The 26,592-nt window shown below is 40.1% G+C and overlaps 3 protein-coding genes and 1 long non-coding RNA gene across 7 annotated transcripts; 1 reads left to right on the top strand and 3 right to left on the bottom strand.

Moving 5' to 3' along the window:
• Positions 1-5,384: 5,384 nt before the first annotated feature.
• LOC103994464 (uncharacterized) lies at positions 5,385-6,488 on the bottom strand. Of its 2 annotated transcripts, none has more exons than XR_001979360.2 (2): positions 5,802-6,488; positions 5,385-5,698 (listed from the first exon to the last, which is right to left on the bottom strand). It is a non-coding gene; the product is annotated as an uncharacterized LOC103994464 (long non-coding RNA). The 2 variants fall into 2 exon arrangements; XR_672463.3 differs by having other exon boundaries at positions 5,385-5,672.
• Positions 6,489-8,152: 1,664 nt separating this feature from the next.
• LOC135589005 (defensin Ec-AMP-D2-like) lies at positions 8,153-8,975 on the top strand. The gene is made up of 2 exons (XM_065081328.1): positions 8,153-8,309; positions 8,599-8,975. Exons 1-2 carry the CDS (start codon positions 8,246-8,248, stop codon positions 8,778-8,780), a joined length of 246 nt encoding a protein of 81 aa, XP_064937400.1. The 5' UTR covers positions 8,153-8,245; the 3' UTR covers positions 8,781-8,975.
• Positions 8,976-9,969: 994 nt separating this feature from the next.
• Positions 9,970-14,976, bottom strand: LOC135587518 (protein BREAST CANCER SUSCEPTIBILITY 1 homolog). Its single transcript, XM_065079041.1, has 13 exons — positions 14,844-14,976; positions 14,564-14,617; positions 14,393-14,463; positions 14,203-14,310; positions 13,798-14,111; positions 13,077-13,370; positions 12,842-12,942; positions 12,364-12,550; positions 12,155-12,264; positions 11,931-12,051; positions 11,527-11,692; positions 10,846-10,967; positions 9,970-10,471 (listed from the first exon to the last, which is right to left on the bottom strand). The coding sequence occupies exons 1-13, from the start codon at positions 14,930-14,932 to the stop codon at positions 9,980-9,982; spliced, it is 2,229 nt and encodes a 742-aa protein (XP_064935113.1). The 5' UTR covers positions 14,933-14,976; the 3' UTR covers positions 9,970-9,979.
• A 1,561-nt stretch (positions 14,977-16,537) lies between these two features.
• On the bottom strand, positions 16,538-25,023 carry LOC135587517 (auxin response factor 12-like). Of its 3 annotated transcripts, XM_065079038.1 has the most exons (15): positions 24,281-25,023; positions 24,075-24,190; positions 23,906-24,004; positions 23,768-23,824; positions 23,524-23,679; positions 23,335-23,419; positions 21,461-21,551; positions 21,190-21,354; positions 20,979-21,101; positions 20,751-20,826; positions 19,640-19,787; positions 18,356-19,266; positions 18,088-18,278; positions 17,737-17,861; positions 16,538-16,852 (listed from the first exon to the last, which is right to left on the bottom strand). In XM_065079038.1, the coding sequence occupies exons 1-14, from the start codon at positions 24,321-24,323 to the stop codon at positions 17,780-17,782; spliced, it is 2,343 nt and encodes a 780-aa protein (XP_064935110.1). In that variant the 5' UTR covers positions 24,324-25,023; the 3' UTR covers positions 16,538-16,852; positions 17,737-17,779. The 3 variants fall into 3 exon arrangements, with proteins under 3 accessions (XP_064935110.1, XP_064935112.1, XP_064935111.1); XM_065079040.1 differs by lacking the exon at positions 24,281-25,023 and having other exon boundaries at positions 23,502-23,679; positions 23,768-23,820; positions 24,075-24,099; XM_065079039.1 differs by lacking the exon at positions 24,281-25,023 and having other exon boundaries at positions 23,768-23,820; positions 24,075-24,097.
• Between the last annotated feature and the right edge of the window lie 1,569 nt (positions 25,024-26,592).

The following is a 26,592-nucleotide window of genomic DNA, read 5'->3' as shown; positions in this document are numbered from 1 at the left end:
TAGCTAAGGTGTGAGGAGTTGACGGTTGTTGTCCTGTAATGATCTCGAAGGGGCTTTTGTTTGACATAAAGCTCCGTTGTAAGTTGTAGAAGAATTGAGCTATGTATAATAGCTTCACCCAATCTCATAGGTTGGCACTCATATAGTGCCGAAGATATTGCCCAAGGAGCGAGTTTATCCATTCAATTTGACCATCCGTTTAGGGGTGGAGTCTTATGGAGAAGTATAACTTAGACCCCAAAAATTTGAATAGCTCGGTCCAGAATTTTCCCAAGAACCTAGCGTCTCCATCATTGATAATATTATACGAGACTCCCCAATACTTCACCATATTCTTCATCAACAACTTGGCTGCCTCCTCTACCGAACAGTGTAGAGGTGTAGCAATGAAAGTTACATATTTTAAAAATCAATTAACCACCGCGAGTATCGATCCGAGTCCCCCTACTGCTGGCATCTTCGGCCAGTAGAAGACCCTTTCCACGAGAGCCAAGGTTCGGTGAATACCTGGATGTCCAGCCCAAAAGGAATCGTGACACTCTCTTAAGAGTTCACGCCTCAAATTGTTCACCCGAAGAACATAAACTCTATTCCCTTTTGTGTAAACGAGTCTCTCATAGACCCAAAATCGTTGTGTTTTGCCTTCTTTGATGAGCTGCATTAGGGTTACTACCTGAGGATCATTGTATAGTCCATCCCTTATCTTGGAAAGGAAGCTAGAGTGCAACTGACTTGCTTGGCCTTTGCCCTCCAACTGTATGGCATTCACTTGCTCCACTTTCCGGCTCAATGTATCAACCACGACATTTGCTTTTCGGGCTTGTACTCCATTGCCATATCAAACTCAGCCAGAAAGTCCTGCCATCGTGCTTGCTTTGGAGAGAGTTTATTTTGAGTTTGGAAATAGCTCAAAACGATGTTGTCTATCCTCAGCACAAATCGCGATCCAAGAAGGTAGTGCCGCCAAACTCGTAGACAGTGGACCACCACTGTCATCTACTTCTCGTGCACCGGATACCGTCGCTCGGTCTCATTGAGCTTGCTGCTCTCATAGGCCACCGGGTGACCCTCCTGCAATGAGTACTCCTCCAATAGTGAAGTCTGAAGCATCTGTATGGACTTTGAAGGGCTCCCCATAGTCCAGCAATTTGAGCACCGGTTCTTCCAACACAATAGCCTTCAGATCTTGGAATGCAGCTTCATATTTATCAGACCACCTCCAAGCTGCTCCTTCTTCAGCAACTCCGTTAGTGGAGTTGCACGCTTCGAATACCCCGCTATGAAGCGCTGATAGTAGTTGACGAAACCAAGAAAAGATCTTAGCTCTAATACCTTCTTTGGAGTTCACCATTCCGCAACAACTTGCACCTTTGATTTGTCCATCCGAATGGAGCCATCATCGATTCGATGCCCCAAGAATAAGATCTTTGTTTGGGGAAAGTAGCACTTCTCCCTTTTTACAAACAAAGTGTTCTCCCTAAGAACCTTGAAAATTGTTCGAAGGTGCTCGACATGCTTCTCGAGCGTTTGGTTGTAGACGATGATATCGTCCAAGTAGACGACCACAAACTTATCCAAATACTCTTTGAATAGTTGGTTCATAAGAGTGCAGAACGTGGCCAGAGCGTTAGTTAAGTTGAAAGGCATCACCAAGAATTCAAACGCTCCATACCTGGTCACGCATATAGTCTTCGCTTCGTCTCCTTCAGCAATGCGCACCTGCTAGTACCCTGACCGAAGGTCAAGTTTGGAGAAATACTTAGCTTTACCCAATTGGTCGAATAAGTCCGTGATGAGAGTGTGATGGGATCCTTGTTCTTCACCATCACTTTGTTGAGGGCTCAATAATTGACGCATAGTTGGAGGCTCCTATCTTGTTTCTTTTGGAAGAGAATTGGAGCTCCGAATGATGCTTTGGAGCTACGAATGAGACCATCGCTTAGTAGTTCATCTAACTACTTTATGAGCTCTACCAACTCTGGAAGGGACATGCGGTAGGGTGGTCTTACTGGAGGCTTCACTCCTGGCTCTAGCTCGATATGATGATCCATGCCTCTACGTGGTGACAGAATCTTCGACAACTTGGGTGGCATAATGTCTGTGAACTCCTTCAGAATGTTTGCCACCACAGTAGGTTCATGAATGACCTCCTCGTCGAGTGGCTTTAGCTTCACAACAACCATTAATGTTAATTCACCTTTTTGTACCCATTTCTTCAGTTGTAATGCCGATATCTGTTGGGGGTTCTTGGTTCCTCTCCGAGAGATGAGAACCACACAAGGGTCGTCACCTCTCATCATACATAGGGAGTTTAGAAACGACATTGGCACCAACTTCATCGCGTGCATAAACTCCATTCCAAGAATCACTTGGAAGTCGTCCAATGGCACCGCCATCATATTCGCGCTCCCGCTCTATGTTCGGATCTTGATGGGGACTCCCTTTGCCAGCCTGGAGATTCGCTTGGCCTTCGAGTTCACTGCCTTCATCCGACTTGGGTTCTTCTCCAAGATCAGCCCAAGTTGCTTTACTTCTCGATTGGCAATAAAGTTGTGGGTAGTGCTCGTGTCCACCATTGCACAGGTTGTTTGGCCATTAAGCTTAATGTCCACGTACATCAACTCGCTACTCCTTGCTTTCAATGACTTTGCCTTCATATTCTCCCCCCACTTGACCCTGCAATGCATTCAACAAACACATTGCTCCCATTCGGGGACCTTGCAACTCCTCATCGTCGCTACTAGATTCTAAACTACTTGAATTGGGGGCGACGACCTTGCCTTTGTCTGATTTAGGAGGGTGGATTGAAGCTATTAAAACATTGAGTGCTTGTTTCTGTGGGCACTCCCTCACCATGTGTGACCCTCCGCACAAGAAGCATCCGCTAGGTTTTGGGGCTTTGCCTTTTGAGCTTGGCCCTTTGTGGGAACTCTTCTTTCTTTGTTCGCCCCAGGGCTCCTTCCCTTTAGAATATTTTGGAGGGCGATTTCCTGAAGATTGTTTCCTTTTCCCTAAGTCATCCGAGAAAACAAAGCCGGTGAGCCTTTTTGTGGCCGCAATTGCCCCGATCACATCAGTGACATTCCTTCGATGTAATTCTTGTTGAGCCTATGGTTTTAGGCCATCGAGGAAGCTGAATAGCTTATGCTTCTAGGACATGTCTTGTATGTCCAGCATTAGCATAGAAAATTGCTTCACGTAGTCTTGGATGTAAATACTTTAGCGAAGTTGTCTCAACTTCCTCCTTACGACGAACTCTGTGTTCTCGGGTAGGAACTGAGTTCTCAATTCCAGCTTTAAGTCCTCCCATGTGTCCACTCGACACCGACCTTATTGGATCACCTCTCAACGGGTTCACCACTAAAGTTTTGCATCCCCGTTCAGATACATGGTTGCTATTGAAACTTTAGTATCTTCAGAATCAGGCCTTATAGCTCGAAAGTACTATTTCATGTCAAACAAGAAATTCTCGAGCTCTTTTGCGTCCCTAGCACCTCCATAGCAACACGGGTGTCACAAACTTAGCTGGAATTGCCTAAGTCATGAGGCACCATTGCGTCAAAGTTATAAACTTAGCTAAAGTTGCCTAAGTCATGACGCATCCTTGCACCAACTCCTCGGACTTAGTTGGGATTGCTTAAGTCATAAGGCGCCATTGCGACATTAGCGTCCGCAAAGGTTTAGCCTAGTTACAACCTCGTACAGTCCTCGAAGGACTTGCAAAATAGAAAGTTGATTAGTTTGAAAACAAGCGATGGACAAGTCCTGATGTCTCGCGAAGAGGGAAGCTTTACAAGCAATTCAGCAAACACCTTGAGTGCAAGAGAGAAAAAAGAGGAATGAGAAAACAAGGACTTTAGAATGTAGAATGAACAGTTGTAAGTCCACAAACAACTACTCACCAGGTGCCAAGCGCAAAGGCAAGTTCCCGTCAAGTTAACATGCGAACTTATGAAGATTTTTTAATGCCCGACAATATATCGAAGTCCCATCCAGCCTTGTGCCATCCGGGGGTTCTAGGGTGCTGAGATGGCTGACGTTTTGGTATGCTGCTACAGCTTGCAGAAAACAAGCCGTGGCTCGCGAAAACGGAGCCATTTTGGGGCATTTCGGCTTGGCGTGGCAAGCGATCGCACTACAACGTTGCAACCTGTTCGAACATGCATTTTTACAAGCAAAAACACACAAGACCAAGGCAAAACAGGTTGTCATGTTTATGTACAAGCATGCAAAAACGATGAATGGTTCGTTGAACGAAGTTGTTACGAGTGTACAACGATCATTCATGACAGTATGAGCCTAACAATACCATACTCGATGTACGATATCTAGAATATTAGATAAATGATGTACTATAGATATATAATAACTGAGGGCAGACATGTCTAATGGATTAGATCCCCTTGTACCGTTTGAGAACTATGGCATAATGACCTAATATTTCCATAGTCGATGAGTTGAGTGAATTATTATGGGATAATAATTCATTGAGTCAGAAATAATTCTGACAAGTGCAACTCACGATCAGCTCGGTATTAAGCCCAGAAGGTCACACACATATGGTGGATAGCATGACGAATAGAAGATTGAATATGTGATATCTAATAAGCTCTTATTTTATTGGATCTATTGGGCGGAACCCAATCGAAGCTTAGAGTGAATTTTTGAATAGAGATCCAATGTCTAATATGCCAGGATCCATTTGTGTTAAGTTGAGAGAACTCTCTCTAAATAAGAGAGGGACCAAAAGGTCATAGATTCGACTCCTTTAGTCGCCTAACTCCTTTCTTCTCCTCCCCTTTCTTCCCTTGCCATCACCCCTTACTCGGGCTACTTAGGTATGACGATAATAAGAAGGGCCGACCCCTTCTTGTTTTGCTATTACATGATAATGTATGAAGGCAAAGAAGGAACGTGCCGCAAGAGAAGAGGCATTGTCGCTTTATCCATCTTATGGATCACCACTAGATATGAGATTGTGAAAACTCCTTCATGCACGAGCTAGAATATGTAGATTAAGAAATATACCATCTCTTCTAGATACGTTTTTCACAAATTTTACAATCTTTATCTTTACACGATGATGATCGATATAATTGAAAAATAATAATTTTATTTTATTTTTACTATACATGTGATGCTCTTTAAGTTCCCGACGAACCCAAGTTAAATGTCTTATCTATATATAAATATAATAGTATAGACACCTTAGATGTAGAATAGATATTTGCCACTGCAGTGATCAATATTAGAACCGGAAAGAAAATTTCGAAGACAATGATTCTCAAAATGTCAAAAGTGAAATTCATCATCACATCTTGAGGGTTCATATTTCTGTGAGGTGAACATTGCACAAGCAGTCTAAAGATGCTAGTAACAAGTAGTTCAAATGAAATTTTCCTTGGACTCGCAAGTTAAGGCAACCGATTGACAAACAAAACTTGACAACGACATGTTGCCGAGTCTTAGTTAATCATCTTTCCTCTTCCGTTTTACATGAACAATACAAGTGGGATCATAGCCTATCATTTTATGCAGTAATGAAGAACTATCAGTGGCAAATCAAGAATGACCACCCACCCGTCCGTTGATCGTTGCATATTCCCAAATCTTCTTTTCGCCTCGTGATACTTGCTAATTACACATAGTTTTGTACCATCTTCTTGGTTTTTCTGTGGTTCAGCCATTTCAACAACCACTTCACTCACATTATCATAAAACAAGTGTCTCACCACATAATCAATAATTATATGATCACCGATTGACATCATGATTCAGAAAATGAGTCTGTGGCGCTTTACCTTGTTACATTTAGTAGTTGGATCCTCCAAAGCGCTCTCTAGGTCGTTCTTGCACTTCTTCGACGCCTTAGCATTTAGTAACCCCGTGAACTGCTGAAACCACAATAGAGGAAAAGCGAAAGATTAAAGAAAATTCCGGTGCTACGGAGAGAACAAGGAGAAAGAACACGAGCCACGCGAGTCCTCAACGAGTCGAGGCAAACGCTGAAGAGCGGAGACACAATCTTGGAGGTCGTGGCGCGGTCGAAGAGCCGCAACTACACAGAACATACATCTGAGGCGTCGGAGACCGTCAATGAGCTCTCGCCAGTTTCTGGGTGGTGCAAAAGGGAGAGCCAATCTCGAGGGGGCGAGAAAGCCCTAAAGATTCGAGAAGGAACCAGAGAGACCCCAAGGACAAAAAGAAACATGGGAGGGACGAGAGGAGGTGAAGCCTAAGGAAAACCCTAATGATCCAAGCAGAAACCCTAAGAACAAGCAATAGAAATAGGGGAAAGGATGAGAGGAGGAAACGAAGGGAAGAGAAGAGATGTCTGTTTAAGATGAGAGGGAAGGCAGTTATTTTGATCACTGCATTAACATTCGAGATTGTCTATTTAAGATGGAGAAGGAAGGCAGTTATTTTTATCACTGCATTAAGATTCCCCGACCAAGTGAGCTCTAACGACCGTCCGATATGGGATATGTTGAAGCTGTAGTCAAGTTTCTTTCTAATTCATCAACATTTTCCATGATGTTAATCACTGTATAGAGTATATATACAAGTAGTAGTGATAGGTTCAATAGAGACTGGACGATCTTATTTAGTCAAATAAGATATTTCGGAACAAATTCACGGATGACAACCCTAAAGATTATCTTATTGATGATAGTAGGCATATAAACATTAATAATGATAATGATGATATTGTTCATGACCTCCATAAGGAGTTGCTAACTATGTCTATGACGTTGAAAAAACACCCAATTTGACATTTGGCATCACTGGAAGAAGCCTGCAATGGACTTGCTATCTTAAAACTAATATATATAAGTTCACAAATATGCAGACTTATCAACATATATGATGGCTGTTGATCCTAGGTTAGCAATCAGAAAACAAACATGATGACCATCTCTGGGCTTGTGTTCTCCCTCAGCCACTTGAACAAGCAAGATTTCCCACAAGTAATATATAAATGCACCACCAATCAAATTTAGTACAAAAAGATGTTAAATAATATTTAGTTTTGATAGTTCAACATGACCAGGTTGTCAGATAATGAAAGAGGGAAAGCAGAATACAACTTCACCATTGAATAATAATAAGCCTTCTCCTTTGCAATGCCATCACTCCAGCTTGCTGATCTTGAAGAAAACAGGCATCGACATCTCAGCTGGCACTACACCAATTTGAATGTGAAACATTGATGGTTAAAGCAATGCTTTGAAAAGCTGCATATGATCTAAAACCAACTGGATGTGCAACACTGGTGTATACTGAGATTGCTCACAAAAGCTGCTGATCCTGCTGCCATCTTTATGCCTGTTGCTTTTTTGCCAACCCCCCACTTCAGGTGTGAGTAAGCATGTCTAGGAGTTTTCCGGAATGAGCTGGCTGGATTCAAGCACAGAAGATCAAGAGATTACAAAAGCCAATAGTTGAAGCACTAGTGTGTGCCATCTTTCATCACTTTATTCATTTTCTAGACTCATCTGGCTTCTTTTTTCATTGTGCTCTCGCAAATAAGAATTACTTTGGTATGACGGCAAGCCTGTAGAAACTAAGCATGTCTAAAGGTATGCTAGAAAGCTTTGTAAGATCACAGTTTTATTTCATAACAACCCCATGTTCATGACAACCTTCCTTATGGATATCTGACTCCAGCATAGAGACCTTGGAAACCTAGATAGCTTTAAAATTCAATCCTTACCATGTGTCAATGATAATATGAAGCAATATTTCACTTGAAGAAAAATATGAAACCATATTAAGTATCATATCGCTAAGCATTTACTTCACTTGTGCACATTTTTATCACACTAGAATCCGCAAAGTTAACACAATCTTGATGAGAAAGCACCACAAATGTTTTCAGATGCTCTGAACTTTCTTCACCTCACTATATCTTGCTTCTTTGATGATCTAGACATGAAAAGAACCCAGCCTTATCAATGACTTTTTTACTTTTGTCGGCAGTACTAATTCGTGAAATCAGTGAGAACAGAAAGAATCCTTTCTTTGAAAAAAAGAAGATGCATCATGACTGCATGAACTCGTAAGCAGCACAGAAAATCTAGTGGGGTTGTTTTAAGTAGGTCACTTTTCATAAAATCCTATTAAAATACCAGCTATGACAATCTGTAAAATGCTTACAGGACCCTGGAGAACTTCTATATAATGCAGAAGGATTTCCTTCATATGCATCCAACTTCCCCTGCTCTCTCTCACTCTCTCTTCAGCTATGGAGGATTCTCGGAGAATGCTTCCAGCCATCGTTCTGCTCTTCCTGCTACTGATCTCCTCGGGTGCTCTCCTGTTCTGCTTTCTTCTCCCCATACATGTTGCAGTTAGGTGTTATCAGGATACAACTAGAACAGTAAAACACATAGCATGTTAGCAGTCTGAAACTAATAGAAACAAGGATTCTAAGCAATAAGACATGCAAGTATCAAGCAGGCCCATGTAACTCTCTTATTTCTTAATATATTTTCCATAAAAGTCAAGGTTCTGTTGCATCAAGGAGTCTTCTTGCTTCTAGTAAACTGTTGTGTGAGTGTTCAAATACTAATAATGCTTTTATTCTCACTGTTGAAGACATGGGGATGACATCAGTGGAAGCGAGGAAGTGCGAGTCGGCGAGCCACAAGTTCAAGGGGCTCTGCTTTCGGGCCAGCAACTGTGCAAATGTCTGCAAGACAGAAGGCTTCCATGGAGGCCATTGCAGGGGCCTCCGTCGCCGATGCTTCTGCACCAAGCATTGCAACTCTGCTACATGAGCACAACATGGTGAAAATGATGTCGATGATGGTGGCTAGGTTATTGGTGGTGTCTCGACAATAAATTATGTTAAGAGTCCATCTTCCTTTCTTATGCCAAGAGTTTGCTGTTAAAGCTGCCTTGATCTTGTCCATGGTTTCCACTTTGTTTGAATCTTGGATCTTCATGAGAATAAAGTCTTGTGGTTACTATCATTTACTAGTTACAGTCCAAGGAGTTATGCCTCCTAAGGTGACAAGCAAAGCCCCTCCTTTCTTCCCATTGTGAAATGATCATACACAGCTTTCAGGTAGGAAAACTGTGTATGACCCTCTTGGCTGCACATAGTAAAGTGCACATAGTAAAGTGCTTTCGGAATCCCCTTGGCTGGAAATATTGGCGTTCCTTCCTTCTGCGAGGCACTCAACCAAGAAAAGACCAAATTCTCAAGTAAATAATCTTCAGCATGCCTCTCATCTCACTTTTGGGTTTTAGAGTGTAGAAGTACTGTGTCTTTCCACTCAGAGTTGTTCTTCAATTTTTAACCCCAAGAATTTTCTTTTCTCTTTCATTTGCTCGTTCAATCAATATCTTCATTTCAAAGATCTTGTGAAATGAAGTTGTTGGATTTCTGCCCACATGCTCCCAAAAATAACAAAATAAAATCCTAATTCAACTATAGAATCCTAAATCATAAGTTATCATTGGGGGTTCAAACAAAAAAGACATGCTTCCTGTCATACTCAAATAAAATCTCTAAATAAACACCCAAAGAGCGCAACAAAACCACTATTTTTCAACCACTAAAAGGAACTTGTAATTATTTGGTCTATCAAAGTTTACTACCTTGTAAGATTTCATGGGCTAATGGAATTTATCTCATTACCTCTAAACCACTGTGAAAACTCAACTTAAACAACAGAAACTAGTATCCTACTTTAGATTGATCAATAGGAATAGCAGCTAACAAGTATATATAATATCAAAATGACATGACTGGCTGCTAGAAGATATCAAATGTGCAAGTTTTTTGCCAAGGTAAGATAAAACCAAAAGTCTGGAATTTTTAATAAATGAAATGATATTGGCATCATTTCTAAAAAGCCACTACATAATAACAAGCACATTAATAAATTTACGATGAAGTTGATATTGTATCAACCGAATGCCTACTTCATGCATAATAGCAGTTCATAATGAAGAGTTTGAGTTTTAAATATCACCAAGCCAAATGTAGCATTATATACAGATGGTGCTTCCAACTGTCTACAAGTGCAACAAAAACGACATAGTACATGCTGAGAAGAATCATAAAGTTCAAGCTCAGCCAACAAAACAAAAGCATCAACATTTTTACCTTAGGCGCACTTTCCATAAGCAAATATCGGATATCCAAAGCAGCAATAGCATCCAAAACCCTGGTGTGGCCTCTAACTCGAGCACCAGTCTTCTTAAAAAAGTCAATAGCCTCTTCACATCTCTCATCTTTAACCTTTGCAAGACCTCTTGGATCATATTCTTGTGGAGGTTCTTCATTGTAAATAAAACAGGGAGCTGGAAATCCTATGGCAAAAGGGTCCTGTGGAATTAAGATATCATCCTCTAATACAACTCCACCAGCAGTGACAACAAGTTCTTTTAGGGACTGTCTGCATGAGAGAGTGAAGTGCTCACTTAGACGAAAACTTAGACCTGCGAACAACTTTTGTGCCTGCCAGAAAGATGCCAAATGGATGCAAGTTAATGTATCAATGTGTAATATAATAGTAGTAAGCATGATTAGCAACGTGAAATTTAAAAATCATACATCCTAAAACAAGGAGAGAAAAAATGCTATTGGATGTCTGTGAAGACCAGCATAAACGAAAGGATCAGATATCCTGCACTAAGGTGTTAATTTTAACAAAAGAGAAGAATTAATAATCCATTTAATTCAAAGTAATTCTTTTTATAGTAACAAATTTGGTTGGATAAAATGACCCATGACCCATTCGGTTTCCCAATATCAAGAAAAGACGAAAGAAATACTAATCCATTTCTTGTAGGAACAGAGCAAGGTAGAGACACATAAACAAGTAGAGGTACCTTCTCCATTGCTCCAAGCCTTCCTCTCATGGGCGGCCCATCTGTAAAACCATGCACATCAAAGCGGACTTCATAGGGTTCTTCCCAAACAAAATGCCCAGCCTCCATGCAAACCTTAACCCCTGCATATGATAATCAATCAAAATGAATACACAACACTAAGATAATTTGCTGCACGACATATCAGCACACACTTAATTAGAACGAATGGACCACTCAAACCATATTCTCTTGCAAGTGCAACTAATAGCAGTCTATATAAAAAGATATGTGGTGCCAAAGAAAAATGTTATTTTGTATCAACAAACATAACAGGAATCATCCGGTAGTAAGATGTAACTAAATAGATTGATATCAACCAGAATAATTTCTAAGTGCAGTGTAATTCACAGATAAGCATATGATTTACAAGCATTAGAAGGCTTAAAAATTTGTGATGTAGCACTAAGATAAGTGACACAGGAGCTCAGCTAAGGACATACTTATCTTCTAGTTCATGCCTGTGTATAAGCATAAGGGTCCTTGTTCTCAGCAAATAGCTTCAATATATATGTATATATATGTTTACAATAGTAGACATCTATAGCACTTATGCTGTCTAAATTGGGCAAACAAAAATATCAATCTAGGAAAGTGTAGTCGACAAAATAAAGAATGATATTTCTTTTAGTTAAAACTCACACTTTGTAGTGAGAACCCATTTCCCCGTCAAAATAGCCATTAGGACATTGTGCGTTCTACCGTATGCACTACTCTCATTGGTTGAAGCAATGACATGGGTCACATCTGGTCTCCACATTTCGGTCACTGTTCCACCAACCAAGCTAGCAAACTTGACCAGTAGCTCCTGCCAATAGATCAATAAGGCACAAATTATTTGAAATATCAAGCAATTTATTATCTCAGAAGCAAATAATAACAATATGCGAGAAAAACAGTTTTACAGAATATAAGCCAAAATAAAGGAAAAGTTATTCAATAAACATCATAGGGTTCTAATTTAAAGTTGGAGAACGATAACACTTATTGCATCTTATTATCTAAATACTCAAAACACTGAAAACAAACATTGACTTCGACATCACCTTTTCTGAATCCATGAGAGCAGATCCAATAAATATTCTATCATTTTTAACACCAACAGCAGCTGCGTGATGTTCACTACTTTGATGTTCTGTTAGATTCCCCGAAGATTTTCGACATTCTCTATCGGAAAAAGATGAGATGCAAAATGAAATATACACTAAATGGCTTGACTGTGAAGAATAAACAAGAAATTGGTGGTGATGGCAACAACAAGAAGACATACATCTGAACTGATGGAAAATGTGTAGTTCCAGAAGATTTTTCAAGTCGCCCATCATCATCACATGGCAATTTTTCTGAAGAATGATTAGGGCACAACACATGGAAATTTACCTGTTACCAGAAGGCAATCATGTTGGATAAGTAAACGAAGAAGTTGACACTTAAGAAAGATAGTAACAACAGAAACAACAAGTTATGGTCCAAGCTTACGCAATCCCATCGACAATCAAAGATCTCAACTGCACAGGGCACATGAAAGCTTTTAGGACAGCTCCCAAAGTAACAACCAAGAGCAGCACCTTTCAGCCCGCATTTGCTGCACTTTATCTTTGAGGCACGTCTAAGTTCCACCTCCAAATTCTTTACAGTATCACCAGAAAAATATATCTGTGGAGCCCTGCACAGATGCAAAGTCATCGAAGAAAATATTCAAAGTCGACCAAAGAGAACATCCAACATATACAACAACATAGTAAACCCAGACAGGATAACAAAGAACAGCTGAAAGAAGAACAACAATATTGATAAAACAAGTTGTTTAAACTTGTTGACTCTTTGAAACAACCACAGTAACTCAGATGTACTCACTTGTTTAAACAAGAATTTCAAATCGTAGCTAAGCTAAACTTCGACGATCTTACAGTCCAAAATACAAAGACATTTGAGCATGTGTTGATTGGGATCGTACCATTCAATGCACTTTTGATGTGCATGTGTCACATGAGATTGGCCTGCTTCCTCCATAGGTACGAGTCTTCCATCTTTGTAGCAACACATTGGCCCAGACGCCTGACATGCCATCTTGTCAGAAAAACAATAATGTAGTATATCTATCAAAGCTGTTCAATGTGTCTAACATAACACCATAACAATCACCTAAAAACTGAAATTGACAAAGAAAAGAACTCTGCTGCAAGCATCACCTCAGTGGTCCTGAAGGAATGGCAAAATGCACATTCATCACCAAACACAATGCTAGGTGTACGAACATGCTGAATGGTATGGTTTTTGACATGTTTATTGTTTAGCTTCTGCCTCTTGGAAGTCTTTTGTTTTTTAACACCAGCTCTCGTTTGAGAAGAGCCTACAGCTGTCTTACCATCATCTTTTGTTATAAGATGCCCAGTAACAGAGGAAGGTGAGAGTTGAGGCCTCCTAACTTCATGTGATGCATAAGAATCAGCTTTGATAGTCTTTGTTGGTGACTTCTTGGTAGTCTGCAACACAACCGATAAACAAAGTATGTAGTTGACAGATTCTGACATAACTCCAATCTAATGCCCACACTAAGATATTCTAATTCCTGTCATTTCATAAGAAGCTGTAGGTTATTTTCTACTAGGTCCAATTAAGAAATGCTCGCATGTCGAAGACTTCAAGAAAAAAAAAAAAAAACATGAAATTTTACACACACCCACCATGCCAGTCTGAACTTGAAATCTATCAGAGATAGCAAGGAGACTAGCATTAACCTTTCTGATAAGTAAATAAGCCTTACTACTTTATATTTTTCAATCTGTGCAGATGGAAACGTATAGTACCCCATACATAGCACAATCTTGTAGCAAATGCACGGGGATGCTTCTAAAACATGAATATGTAAATCTGCATAAGAAGTGCAAAAGGTAAGATCAACGAACTTACATGTTCAGAATATCTATCATGAATGTCCAAATTAGAATCCCCATTCTCGCTAAATGTTGAAGGGCAATTAGGCGACCCTTTGTCCAAAGGAACAACTATACCAGACTTTTGCTCCGAATTCATGCTTCCAACTAAAATTATTTCCTGATTTTCTCCATCATGTCTAGTTTTATTACTACCCTCACCAGTCAATGGAGAACCATGCGAATGGAGATGGCCCGATTTCTCTTGAGGCATATGTTGTACTCCTATTGACTTAGCTTCGATATGATTGTTGACTGAGACTGGGTTTTTTTTGGCAGATATCCTTACACCTGCATCACGAAGGCATAGGATGATTATACAATTAATGATCACCAAAGTACTGCAAATGAGACCATTCATGATTTGAGAAATTGTCTATACCAGGGGAACCAAGAGGAGATGCATTCCTTTGAACAATGGTGCCGATAGCATCATCCATCTCTTGAAAAATGCTCACAAGCCTTTCCACATGTAAAGCAAGCCTTATATCTGCAATCAGTGGTTTAGAACCTCATAACATAAATGTTCTTGGCGTAACACAAAAAAACCGCCAATAACATGAGAGAAGCACCTTTAGGAAGAAAAGGCAGGTCACAGGAAGGACAAACAGAACCCTTGTCGATCAAAGAACTTATACAACCACTGCATGAACTCAAGACCACATTGCCCAGGAATCAGTACCGTCAAGGTAAATTACCCATAATCAACTTTCTACCAACAGATAAAGGTACGAAAATCAAACCTGCAAAACACATGATCGCAGGGCAACACTTTCGGCACCTTAAGCAAGTTAGTACTGCACAAAGAACAAAGAAAATTATTATAAGATGAGAAGTATCAAGAGCGTCATAAAAATTTGAGTTTTCAGTGCCAGAAAGAAAAAGAAGAACGCATATCGTTCGAATAGTCCCACGTATTAAACGAAAGCACAGAGAGTAACACACAAAACTCAAAAACATTTTCTCCATAACATGCATTTTTCGTCTCGTAAAGAGATGAGAAGTCAATGACTTGATTCAGACCAGATGGAACACTTGAGCTCCAACTCCAATTTCACCAGATAATCGAGGAAGGGACTCCATATTTGAACTATGTCCTCGGAATCGATCATCTCCGGGCCTTTCTCTGCTCGCGGAGGTCTGTAGGTTTCCACAAACTCCGTAGATAGGTTCCGGCGAACGAATAAAAGGGAACAAAACAAAAGAGCTATACCTCGTTGACGTCGACAGCTGAAGTGCTGTCGTTACTTGCAGTGGCCCAGGCAACGTTTCTCTCTCTCTCTCTCTCTCGACTCTGAGCTAGACGACGAATCGAGGCGGGAGAGAGAGAGAGACGAGTGGGGGAGGTCGGTGGATGGAATAGACGGACAGGATACGATCATACAGAGCGGGGGCGCGATTTCCGAACCGTCGGCTAAGAGGGCTTCTTATTCGGGAAGCTACGCTGGCCGGACCACAAACGAAATGGATTTGCCACACCGCTTGTTGGCTACGCGGGAAGCTACCTGTAGTGTGATTTGGTGCACGCACGTCGACCCCACGACCGAAGCGCTGTCCCCAATCAAAAGAAAGGTAAGGAATCGAGCAACGAGAAACTGACGCCGTGGGAATCAATAAGCCCGCGATTCGGAGCAGATACTTACACTGTTTCATGTCGACGAATGCATATAAAATAATAATAAAGCATAACCCAAAGTGTTGCATTTCATTGGAGGAATGCATATAAGCATAAAGAAGACATTCTTGTTTTAATACCCAAACGAGCCACAACGAGAAACCTTTTTCCAACTCTTCCAAATTTTGGCTTTTATAATCTTTATTTGTTTGAATAAGTTTGGGCGGTTTCCCTCAAAAGTTTTCTTAAAAAAAAAAAAGAAAACTCTTTTGCTTTGATTTTTTTTTTTCCAATCGCAATGATACTTTTTTCTCGTCAATTTTTTTACTAATTTTTTCATCATTATAATATTTTTTTAATAAAATACTACAATACTTTTGTTAAGATATCATAAATAATATTATATTATACCTTTTTTATTATCATTACTCATAAAGTATTACGATATCATATAATTGATTTGGTTGACATCCATTCAGATCACTTATAACGTTTTTAATTAAATTTTATAACATCTTTATTACGATAATCAAAACATTATAACAAACTATTTTTTAATCCCTATTTGAGTAATGCCATTCCCAACATACAAATACCAAATTAAGTCCTACTATGCTACATCAGACGAAGTCTAGTGGAACTTTGATTTTATTTGACCTACTTATAATATTTTTCAATAATATTATTATTTTAATAAAAAAATATTATAAAATTATTTAAAAATAGTATAAATAATATAATATTATATCTTTTTAGTTGTCTATATAGATCATTATAATACTAAATTTTTAGACTTAAAATTATTTTAATTAAATTTATAAATTAAATAAATTTTATAATATTTTTATTCCGATAATCAAAACATTGCAACAAGTCAAAACACTATAATTGATGAAAAAAATAGTACCATTATGTCTTGGATATTATTCAAAACAAAAAAGCATCATCTGAGAAAATTAAAAATAAAATATACTTGAAAAAAAAAAGACTTTTTAAGGCAAATCGCCTAATAGATTTTATAGAAAAACAAAACATGAGATGCTATAAACTTGCCACGCAATCATGTCACAACAGCTCCAACAAGCGTGCGCACACACACAAATACAAGTATAGATCACTGAGATCAACTTAATTAACCAGAAAGCAGATACAGTCTACTGATTGCAAGGGAGTTCTACAACACATCACTTGTTCAGGGTGTCGAATGTAAAACATAGTGCAGGCACTCAGAAAGTCACAATCATAATTACAAGATCTAGTTTTGAGCAGATTATGATTGGCAACATATGTTACAAAGCATGGGGAAGGCAACACATAATATATAGAACCAGAGATGATTGACCTTGCAGATGTTAGGTGATGTCCTAACAAAAGATATCACTCAGGAGTAACCACTTGGGACATGCATACAGGAAACCTGGAAAGATTACGACAGCCCAAAAGAAGATGTTATTGAAGTTTCTTTCTGAAATTGATAGATGAAGATTCCATGACAGTAAGTCCTTTCCACATGTAATGATAGAAGTAAAAGTCAACAACATACTTGGTGCAGGCTTCAAAGAAATATACGACTCTTCTATGAGTAAATTTATTAACCAGCCAAAGAAATGAAGCCAACCAAAATCCTGATGTTCATATGCATATGCAAGTTGCAATGTGTGGTTCATTTAGTTTATTAGCTTCCTGTCACTCTTTCCTAAATAATCCACACAAGTTTTGTTTGTAACTTGGTGCAGCTGAAATATGTGACTAAGTTCTCTCTCTCTCTCTCGAAAAGAAAATCCACACAAGTTTTGTTTGTAACTTGGTGCAGCTGAAATATGTGACTAAGTTCTCTCTCTCTCTCTCGAAAAGAAAACACTGTAAATCTAATGGAATTTGCTCATGTCATGTAGTAGATGTCTTAATGATTTTATTTGATTCACTTTGAATGCTTTATCTATATGTGCATTAATAGTCACTGGGTGTGCAAGCACTACAACAAATCATTGTAAAGCAGACACAGAAACCTCCTAAGATGCATTCAAGTCATGGAAACTTCTATGACTTGATCTACAATTCCCCAATCTGTGCATAAAAATAACTCTATACCACCCACCATTTTTTTAAAGATTTTTAAAATTTGCAAATGATATGTTTTTTTTTCATTTTAAAGAATGAAGAATGTCATTAGAATCAAGAGAATTGCTACTGGTGATGATGGTGAAGATATCAAAAATAACAATTGATAGTAGAGCAGAAAAGTCACAAGGATTGTCCAACTTTAGGTACTAAAATATTGATTTATATTACATAACATACCATTTCACTTTTCCTTGAGACTCAGGAGGATAAACTTGTGGACTCAATCAATCCCCTGCTTTCCCATCTTATGCAAATCTTCAGGAGAAAGTATTTTGATATACCAGACATTATTCACAAATGATCTGCATTGAGAATGAAATGAAGTTAACTCCACTATGAAACATATATAGTATGTACAATATTATATATGCTTCACTTATTCAGATACTAGGATGAGTTTATGCCTATTCTAAGAATCTCCGGGCTCCAAATTGTTTTCAACATGGAAGAAAAATTCATGCAGAAGTCCAGACCACTAAACTAGTTTTTATTGAACATGAATTGAAGATGCTGGAAAGGATATCTTACTCCCAGGGATCGTCTCCAAGGAGAATCACATCGTTCTCCCTGTCGACAAATACAAGCTGCCAGCCTGATCTATGAGGATCTTCCAATAGACCCCCAACTCCAAACATATGACCCAGCTCCACACGCAGTTCATCGTAGTTGCTGAACCGGGATATGTCTAAAGACCGTCCAACTGATCCAGACTTATAAACCTGCATGGGAGAGCACAACAACTTACAGGCATCCAACTTACAGATGTAGCACAATCACCAAAATTTGTAGCTGTTACCTTCACAAAAGTTTGGGATTGTGGACTGCTCTCTCCTGAATTTTGCAGTAAGTTTGATGATTCATCCAAATATCCATAAAGAGAGTTTTGAATGCATGAAGCAATATATGGCATGGCAGATGCATCACCGAGAGTTGCATTCATAGTTATGTTAGGAGCTGCAATAGAGAGGAGAGAGGAGACATGATTCTGGAAACTAGGACAATTTTGATTTCCACCAGAACCATCCTTCTCTGCAAATGACGGAAGAAGAGCTCCATCACCGAAAGGAGTCACCTGAGACTCATTGTGTTTTGGTTTCATTGGCTGCTGGCTCTGACCAAGTTGTGAACAGTTAAGAAGGTCAGTGTTCCCTTCAGGGTAAGTAGATCCAAATATACCCTGTACAGAACTTGATGTTGTGATGGGAAAGATATTAAAGCTTGAATCTGGAATGATCGGCTTCTCATAAAATTGAGAGGACAAACTCGACTGTTGCTGCGGGTGATTGTTGGGAATCTCAAATGTGTCTGCATAGGCATGTGTTTGTTGAACCTGCTGCTTGTGCTGTTCACTTAGTAGCTGCTGCAACTGTTGCTGTGGAACAGAGGTTGGTTGGTTCTCTAATAAACGTAGTGATGGAGAACTGATGACCTGCTGAAAATCTTGATGCTGCAAATGTTGGAGAAATTGAAATGGTTGCTGATATTGTAAAAGATGTGGTCTCAGAATATCCACGCCTCGAATGGCCTCCAAAGCGGCAGCTGACATGGCTTGGTACTGACTGACCTCATTCCCTGGTAGCAACGGCTCGAGTCTCTCATGCATCCAGGAGCCCATACCAAGCGATGGGGAATTGAAGGGATGCGAGCCTTGTTCACCAGCATCATTCCTCAGCCATATGGGGGCATTTAGCTCATCTTCTTTGGTGTCTAAGATTGCAAGAAAAGATACTCAAAGCATACAATGAATGGTCAATTTACTTTGGTACACTTCCTTATTAGCTATGACAGATGATTCAAAGGTATGGATGATCTCACAATTGCAGTAATGACAGCTTTAGCAAGTAGCAGCTATTGAGAACCGTTAAAGGTGCAACATTCTGGAGACTAATATCAGGATGATATGAGACTCATGCAAATGCCCTTCCCAAGGTTAGATTATCAGTGAACAGAGGTAAAATAAGCAAATGATATAGTTTTACTTCTTCTTCTACATGCTTTTCAATAAAGAACAACAAGCAACACTAGGCATTATTTCATAATAAGTAAGAACAGTCTGTACTAGCGAAGCAAAAAGATATACCCTGAGAAAAAGGGCCTCCAAGATGCCAAGGGCGATTTAGCCTAAGAGGAAACAAAGACGGATACATGGGAAAGGTTGTTAGAGGCTCGATTTCCCACAATGACACTCTTGGCTGCCTCTCACCTGCTGTCGATTCATCCCAGCCAACCTGCAATTACTAGAACGGTACATATTACTTCAATAACAGCTAACAATTGTAACGAAGAAAAGAACAGCTCGTTTCTCGAACAAAACTCACAAGGTAACCCATCAATGGAAGAGAGCAAAGAAGGAAAGTAGAACCAAAGCCCATGAGATGGGCACCAAGTTATTACAAACATCACCAGACGGTCATTTCAAAACTTACCAAGGCAGCAAGCAATATCACATGTGCCCTTGAGCTGTTTATGACCAACGTGGGACATATAGCAAGAAAGGAGCAGTTCAAATGTAATCAAGGCAAAAGTGATATTACACGACAGCATGGAAGGATATAATCTTTTCTAAATTTTGGAAAATTTTCTTTTCTACCATGAATTGGTGGAAATCAATATTCAATATTTGTAAGATAAACCATTATGCTACCAAATCTTACATGCATATAGGTGAATTATCAATAAGAATTTCTAGAGATTACTGGATTTGAGTGTGGTTGTGCGCAACGTGTTTTTCTAAATTTCATTTCAAATCACATGCACCATTCACAAGTGCAACCCATGCTGCTGTGATAGACATGGGTAGGTTCTTACTAAATAGACAAACTTGAAGGCTGAAGCTAATGGTAATTGTTCGAATCATATGCTACAGATCGAGTGGAGCTGCTCATATGTTGCAGCAGGAAAAAATATATAGAATTGGAGATCATGCTTGAAAACTCAATAAATGATAGTCAAAGCATGAGAGTAATATGTGCAGGTAGTAAAAAGCTGATAGGACTATCTGTTTACAAAGTTTAATGGACAGAGGAGATATTGATAATAAAATATTTTTATGATGTGCAATAACCATGCAGAGCAGCAAAAGGATATATCATGAATTCAGCTAACAGCTAATTAACAAATAAAAGTAGACCTTATTCTGCTACTTGATCCAGAATTTATATGAGAAATAGAACCTACATTATAATATTTACCTTGACCGATCTCCAATGCGAATTTGGCCAGCGTACAGGATCCAAATCACTTGTGCCAGTAATTGTTCCCATATACCTTCGCTCAACATGAAATTGAATAAAAAAAAAAGTTTCAGAAACCCTTAATCAACAAGAATCATCCAGCTGAGCTCACAAACCAGATGGTTTCATGATGTTGTACCATTTTGTGAGTAAAACCATGAGAGTTGAATGCATGGAAATAATTACCTGCGAATACTGCATTCTTCAGTCTCAAAGAGCATCCGAAATCGCATCCCAGCTGACACACGTGTGTGAAATACAGCCTTAACATACTTAGAAAGTGGTATCACGAACTCAGATGGATTTGCCCTATGAAAATTTCAACCAGGAATAATCAATGAACACTTGTACATGTACAAGAAAAAGACAATTGCATGTACAAGAGTATGGCAGCTGCCTTGGATTGTAAAATACTGTAAAACAGCCGTTTGTAGCAGCAGCATGAGCTGCTGCAGCAAGCAGCCCTATATGCATGCTGTCACTTGACAAAACTGATGATGGCATCACAGTTTGAGGACGATTAGCACGCCTGATTCCCAACAAAAGCTGATTCTTTTCATTCCTAAAGACAATGCACAAACTCATATTTTATACATCAGAAGAAAAGGAGAGAGATTCCCATCTCAATCATTATGCATCACGGAAGAACCAAAACAAACTAAGCAAACCAGATAAAAAGAACAGAATCCCCAGCGACTAATCTCTTGGCACCGATGAACACACTCCAGCCTGTAGTAAGCAGATGCCTTTTCGGTTGACCTGCAATCAGAAGATGAAATACGAAGAAAATCTAAAAAGTGACCAACATAGTTGCAGTAGGTTTTTATGGTCAGCCATCTGAAATAATAATTTTCATATTCCTCCAAAACCAACTTAGATCCATATAAGTAAATTAGCAAAGTTGACAAATAAATCTGATGCTCCACATTTTGGACTATTTTGCAACTTAGATGGGAACAATACTCAAGGTGGCACAGTAGTAAAAGTTCTCGTTCAAGCTGTCAAAATCTGACCTTTAAATAAAGGACTGACGCTGCTCTTGTAACTAGTTAATTTTTGTGCATGAAAGGATAGAAGGATCCAAATTGCGAGCAAATCTTAGATTAGAGTGAGCAGCAAACAGATCCCTAGGGATCAAGGTCTTGCCACTAATGTAGTATGAGATCTCGTTTAGTCTGACACTAGAAGAGAAAGAAGGTTTGTGACGACATATAGCTTGATTTATCATTTTCCTCTTTCGTACTACAAAAAAGAAGCCTCACGCTATGTCAAATTGTAATCAACTTTCAACAGATCCCTGACATCTATAGGCTGTCTAAATGCACTTTTCCTCAGCTCCAGGTTTTATTTTTGAGAAAATAAGATGAGAAAGAAAGATAGAATTATAATAATAAAAAAATAAAATAAAAAAAAGAGATAACTATCAAATATCTGGCTCAAGAAAAAGCTTGCAGGATAAACATCACACACTCCTCCACATGTCTCATACTTGAACGGAAAAATCATATTATTGAAAAAATAACCGCTCACACATAATGTGTGAAGACATCCATTCATTATTTTCTCCTTTTTTTAATAGATCTTGAAGGACAAGAGAAAATAAAAACTTACAAAGAATAGGCAGAATAATAACACAGCATAAATCATGACATCAATCATTGCAACACTATTTCTCCAAAGAAAATAAATTCTCATATTTGATTGGGAGAACAAGTTTCCTTGTTATGATACTCATCGATATATTTCCATCTCTTTATAACATTCAAATAAAAGCCCCCTGATGATCCTATATCGCCCAAATAGCAAGCCTTGTAAAGGGTGAAATTTGAAGTTAAAAGTATCCTAAAACTAGTCGAGTTAGCAAGCCTAAGGAATGAAATTTCATGCTCCTCCAAAGAAGAAATGATGGTAAGAAGAGTGCTAGCTCGATGCAAAACTAGAAAATTTTAGGAACACTTGAAAATGGCCATGACCTTCATAGTAAAAAAAAAAAGAAAAAAAACCTAGCATCACAGCCCAATAGCACCCATCAAACCATACTTTTTTACTCCCATATTCTGATCAAGAAATCCTTTCTTACTTCGTAGTAATAAGTTCTCGTTTAGACTTCTACACCCAAGAAATGTTCTTCAAGCTTTCTTCCAAACCTAGACTCTGTCCAGAATTAGGTGCCCCCATATTTTCTTGGGAACAATTACATTGACTATAGTACTTTGGCCACGAACCAATTATTCTTTTGGCTTAATCAATTCATAGCTTGACACATTGTTCTTCGGAAACTTAAGATAAGGGCCAATTGGGAGCGGACAACTTGGTTAGGTTATTTTGTTTATTTACCAAGTTTAAAGGTACAAGAGAACCCCAAGAATTTGCATGCCTATTCTCTTGGACAGGGAGAATTAGTACACTTAACAAAAAATTTGTTTGTTCCAGTCGATTTTTCTTAATTCTTATTCATGTTCCGAAAAATGAACTAAGAACACCAACCAATTGAGATTTTGGTTAGAACAACATCTGATGAGGCCAGGACGGCTATACTTACCTCGGTAGATGTGCTTGAACTTCCATTCAACACCGTGAAGGTCACGGGCAACAAGCTCCTGAGCTGGTGGCTGCTGCGAGAAATCCTATAACATCCAATGATGAAGCAGCACGGTCGATTAGCTCATTTCCCCTGCTTCCAAAAAATTGCCATTGAGAAATTTATACATTTTTCATTTTGCCAACACACCAGGGGAGGGAAGACTTTCTCAGCTGCTCGACGACGCACAGAAAACCCTCCATGTGTGCTCGTATCACTTGCCGTTAGAGTCTTGCAGAAATAATTCACTGGCTGCTTGCTTACAACGCCCATCTCAATAAGAAAATAAGCATCTTTCTGCTCTTGCTGCAGACAATATCAATTACGTCCAATACCTTCACCTAAGGAGAAAATACAATCGAAACATAGAAAGTGCATATCTCATTCGATTTACCAGTCTTAAAGGTTGCAAAGTCATCTGAGCATAAACTTCATCTGTTTCTGGATCTGCCTACAATATGTACAGCCACCAATTATTCTTCACATCTAGAAATATTGAAATCCGGACACGGAAATTACTGCAAGAACTGACATGCATCGTGACATTGTGGAGCTGGCAAAACAACTGAGGGGGCAAGCTTGGATAATTAGGGATATGACCCTCCGCTTCCTTGTTTGTCGACACAGCAACCTTAAGTAAAACCAGCGTTAACTTCTCTGGGGAAGAAAGAAGAGAAGTAGCCAAAGATCGGATCTTTCACCTGCTCACTATGGCCCTGGGGGAAGTAGACAACCCGAGTACCGGCTGTCGGTAAGCACACAAGTGGTCCAGCGCAGGCGTGCCAGAGCTCAGAATTCAAGCATCTCTTCTCCTCCTCTGATATAACACCATGAGGACCACGGTCTTTCATCTCGGCAAGAGGATAGGACTAAGATGCAATAAAAATACGCCAAGTAAGGGCGCTACCTTCTGGTTCTTGCTGACCGATACCTACTGTGGAAAGCTTCATCTTCCCAAGACGACTCAATTCCCTCGCCGCAATTCGATGAACCGAACCAACGTCAAGAAGTGGAGCTCCCAAGAACACATCAAGAACTAAGTTAGGGTTTCTCCAAATCTCCTCAAGATGCCGAAACAACTAGATGGCAGACCTAACTCTCAAACGTAGAAATGCCGACCCCGACACCGCCTTACAAATGCCACGTTCTTGAAGGAAAAGATGCGATCTGAACAGCTCCGAGCTACGAAGAACCGCCAACGACGCGGAGGAAACTGGCGAGGAAGCGCACTCCCTTGTGGTTCCGGGAGGAGAGGTCATCCGAGCTCGGAGAAGCTCTCGTTCCTCGAGATCGCCATGGGATCCCCGTCCTCCTCCCCCCACCCCTCTCCCCAAGAATCTCTGAACCCGAAACAGTAGACGGCGGAGCAGCGATGGATGGATCGATCAAGATTTCAATATTACCCCCTCGCCAAAAACACATCAAATCAAATTTCTCGCCTTTTATCGCAACCGCGTAGAAGGAGTAGAAAACGGTTCATGCGGAAAGTGCATCATCACCGACGGATTCTCATTTCACGGATCTCAAAGAAGATCGAAGATATCGGGCGACGGATGTCGGCACCGCATACAGCTTTCTATGCTCGATCGCGACCGAACTCTCATCCAGAGACGTCGTCGCTGTGGCGAAAGGAACAATAATTTCGCTACCATTATTCTGTGTCCATCTCACATACGCGGTGGGGACAGCGGGGCCCAGGTCCTTGGCTTCTTCTCAGAGGATAGGTAATGGATCGGGTTGCGGAAAGTTGGCTGCAAACACGTAAAACGGCGTCCAAAACCCCCCCACGGCAAGCTGTGTACCCATCAAGTGTCCTAAAGCGGTGAGCTGGGACCGCGGGCGCCCGCTAGGTGAGACACGCGATGTGACATGTGTACTTAACTCCACGTGGGCCTGTCGCTCGCAGCCAGTTCCGTACGGACGTCGCGGCCCAGAGGAGACTCGGCTACAGTTTTTATGTTCCGAAAACACCCCTAACCTTCGCGAAAATAACGAACAGGGCGACGACGCGCGCGGGCCCGGTCGATCCACGAATTATTGCGCTACCAATCACCGGACCGGTCAGGACCGGGGAGCAGCGAGTCAAGGTCCGTGCACGCCCGCTTCCCGTCACTCAGGTACGGTTACCGTACCCCCTACCTAAACAAGGAAGAAACGACCAGAGGAAAGCGGGGGAACGGTCGTACATTTTACTTCGCACATCGTTCCCATCGGAGTCGAATTAGATTCCTAGAGATGAGATGTGATGTATCACAAGAGGGTGACAGAAGTTGATAATGTTAAGATACCTTTGAAGCATTTACACAAACGCTTGGCGGGTCATTCTTTCGGTCAATTCAACTCTCTTGTTATCGACAAAAGAAGCGTCAGCGGAAGGACATCAAACGTCTTCAAGCTGTGGCAGATACATGTAAAAGATGAGTTACTCTCGCTCTCCACATCTTCACAAAACAGAAAATCATCGCATACCTTCTCCGGCATGCAATTTCAATCTGTTGTTGGCTTTGATCGAGGAGCAAAGCTATCATTTCGCCAGCTAATGGGAAAGCTTAGTCGGCAAGACATCTCCATGAAAACTTCGTCCTGTTGGCAAACTTGCCTCTTTCATCCACCTGCTGCACCGTGAGAACCACACAGGCCTTTCATTAAATGCTGGCTTTGGAGCGCAGGGGTTGGGCACGACAGCTTTTCGCAGATGGGAAGCAGACATAAAAGGAGTGCAGTTTGACTTGATGGAGCTTCAGATGCTTAAAAGGAAATCGCCATCATGTCACTCATTGACCGAACGACAACCAGACATGTCCTTTCGCTTCGTATCGGAAGTGGAATTAGTGTTTGGCCAGGTAGTCTTTTCTGTGGCAGGAGCCCAACTCATCTGCAGGATCCAGAAATCATTTCTCATTGATCATCAACCCAACTAAATGGAAGATGGGTCACTTTTTGGACCATAATGACACAACTCTGTTGAAGAATGAATGCTAATCTGCATGAGGAAATGTAAACAAACATAAGTATCGGATGCTTTTATGGATAGTGATGTGTAGCTAACAAAATGAACACACAACAGAGATAAAACTTGCCAAGTATTCATTACCATAATCTAAGCTGACAATGACCAAAGTTCTTATTGCCATAATCTAAGCATAATAAAAGCAGGAAACAGCAAGTCAAGGACATTTGTACCAAAACACCAGTCCTTCTGAGAGCTCCTTATTCTAT

This window comes from Musa acuminata, chromosome BXJ1-8 (assembly GCF_036884655.1).
Source record: "Musa acuminata AAA Group cultivar baxijiao chromosome BXJ1-8, Cavendish_Baxijiao_AAA, whole genome shotgun sequence".
Lineage (NCBI taxonomy): Eukaryota > Viridiplantae > Streptophyta > Magnoliopsida > Zingiberales > Musaceae > Musa > Musa acuminata.
The sequence above is the reverse complement of the archived record's forward strand: the minus strand, read 5'-3'. Positions and strand labels throughout refer to the sequence as shown.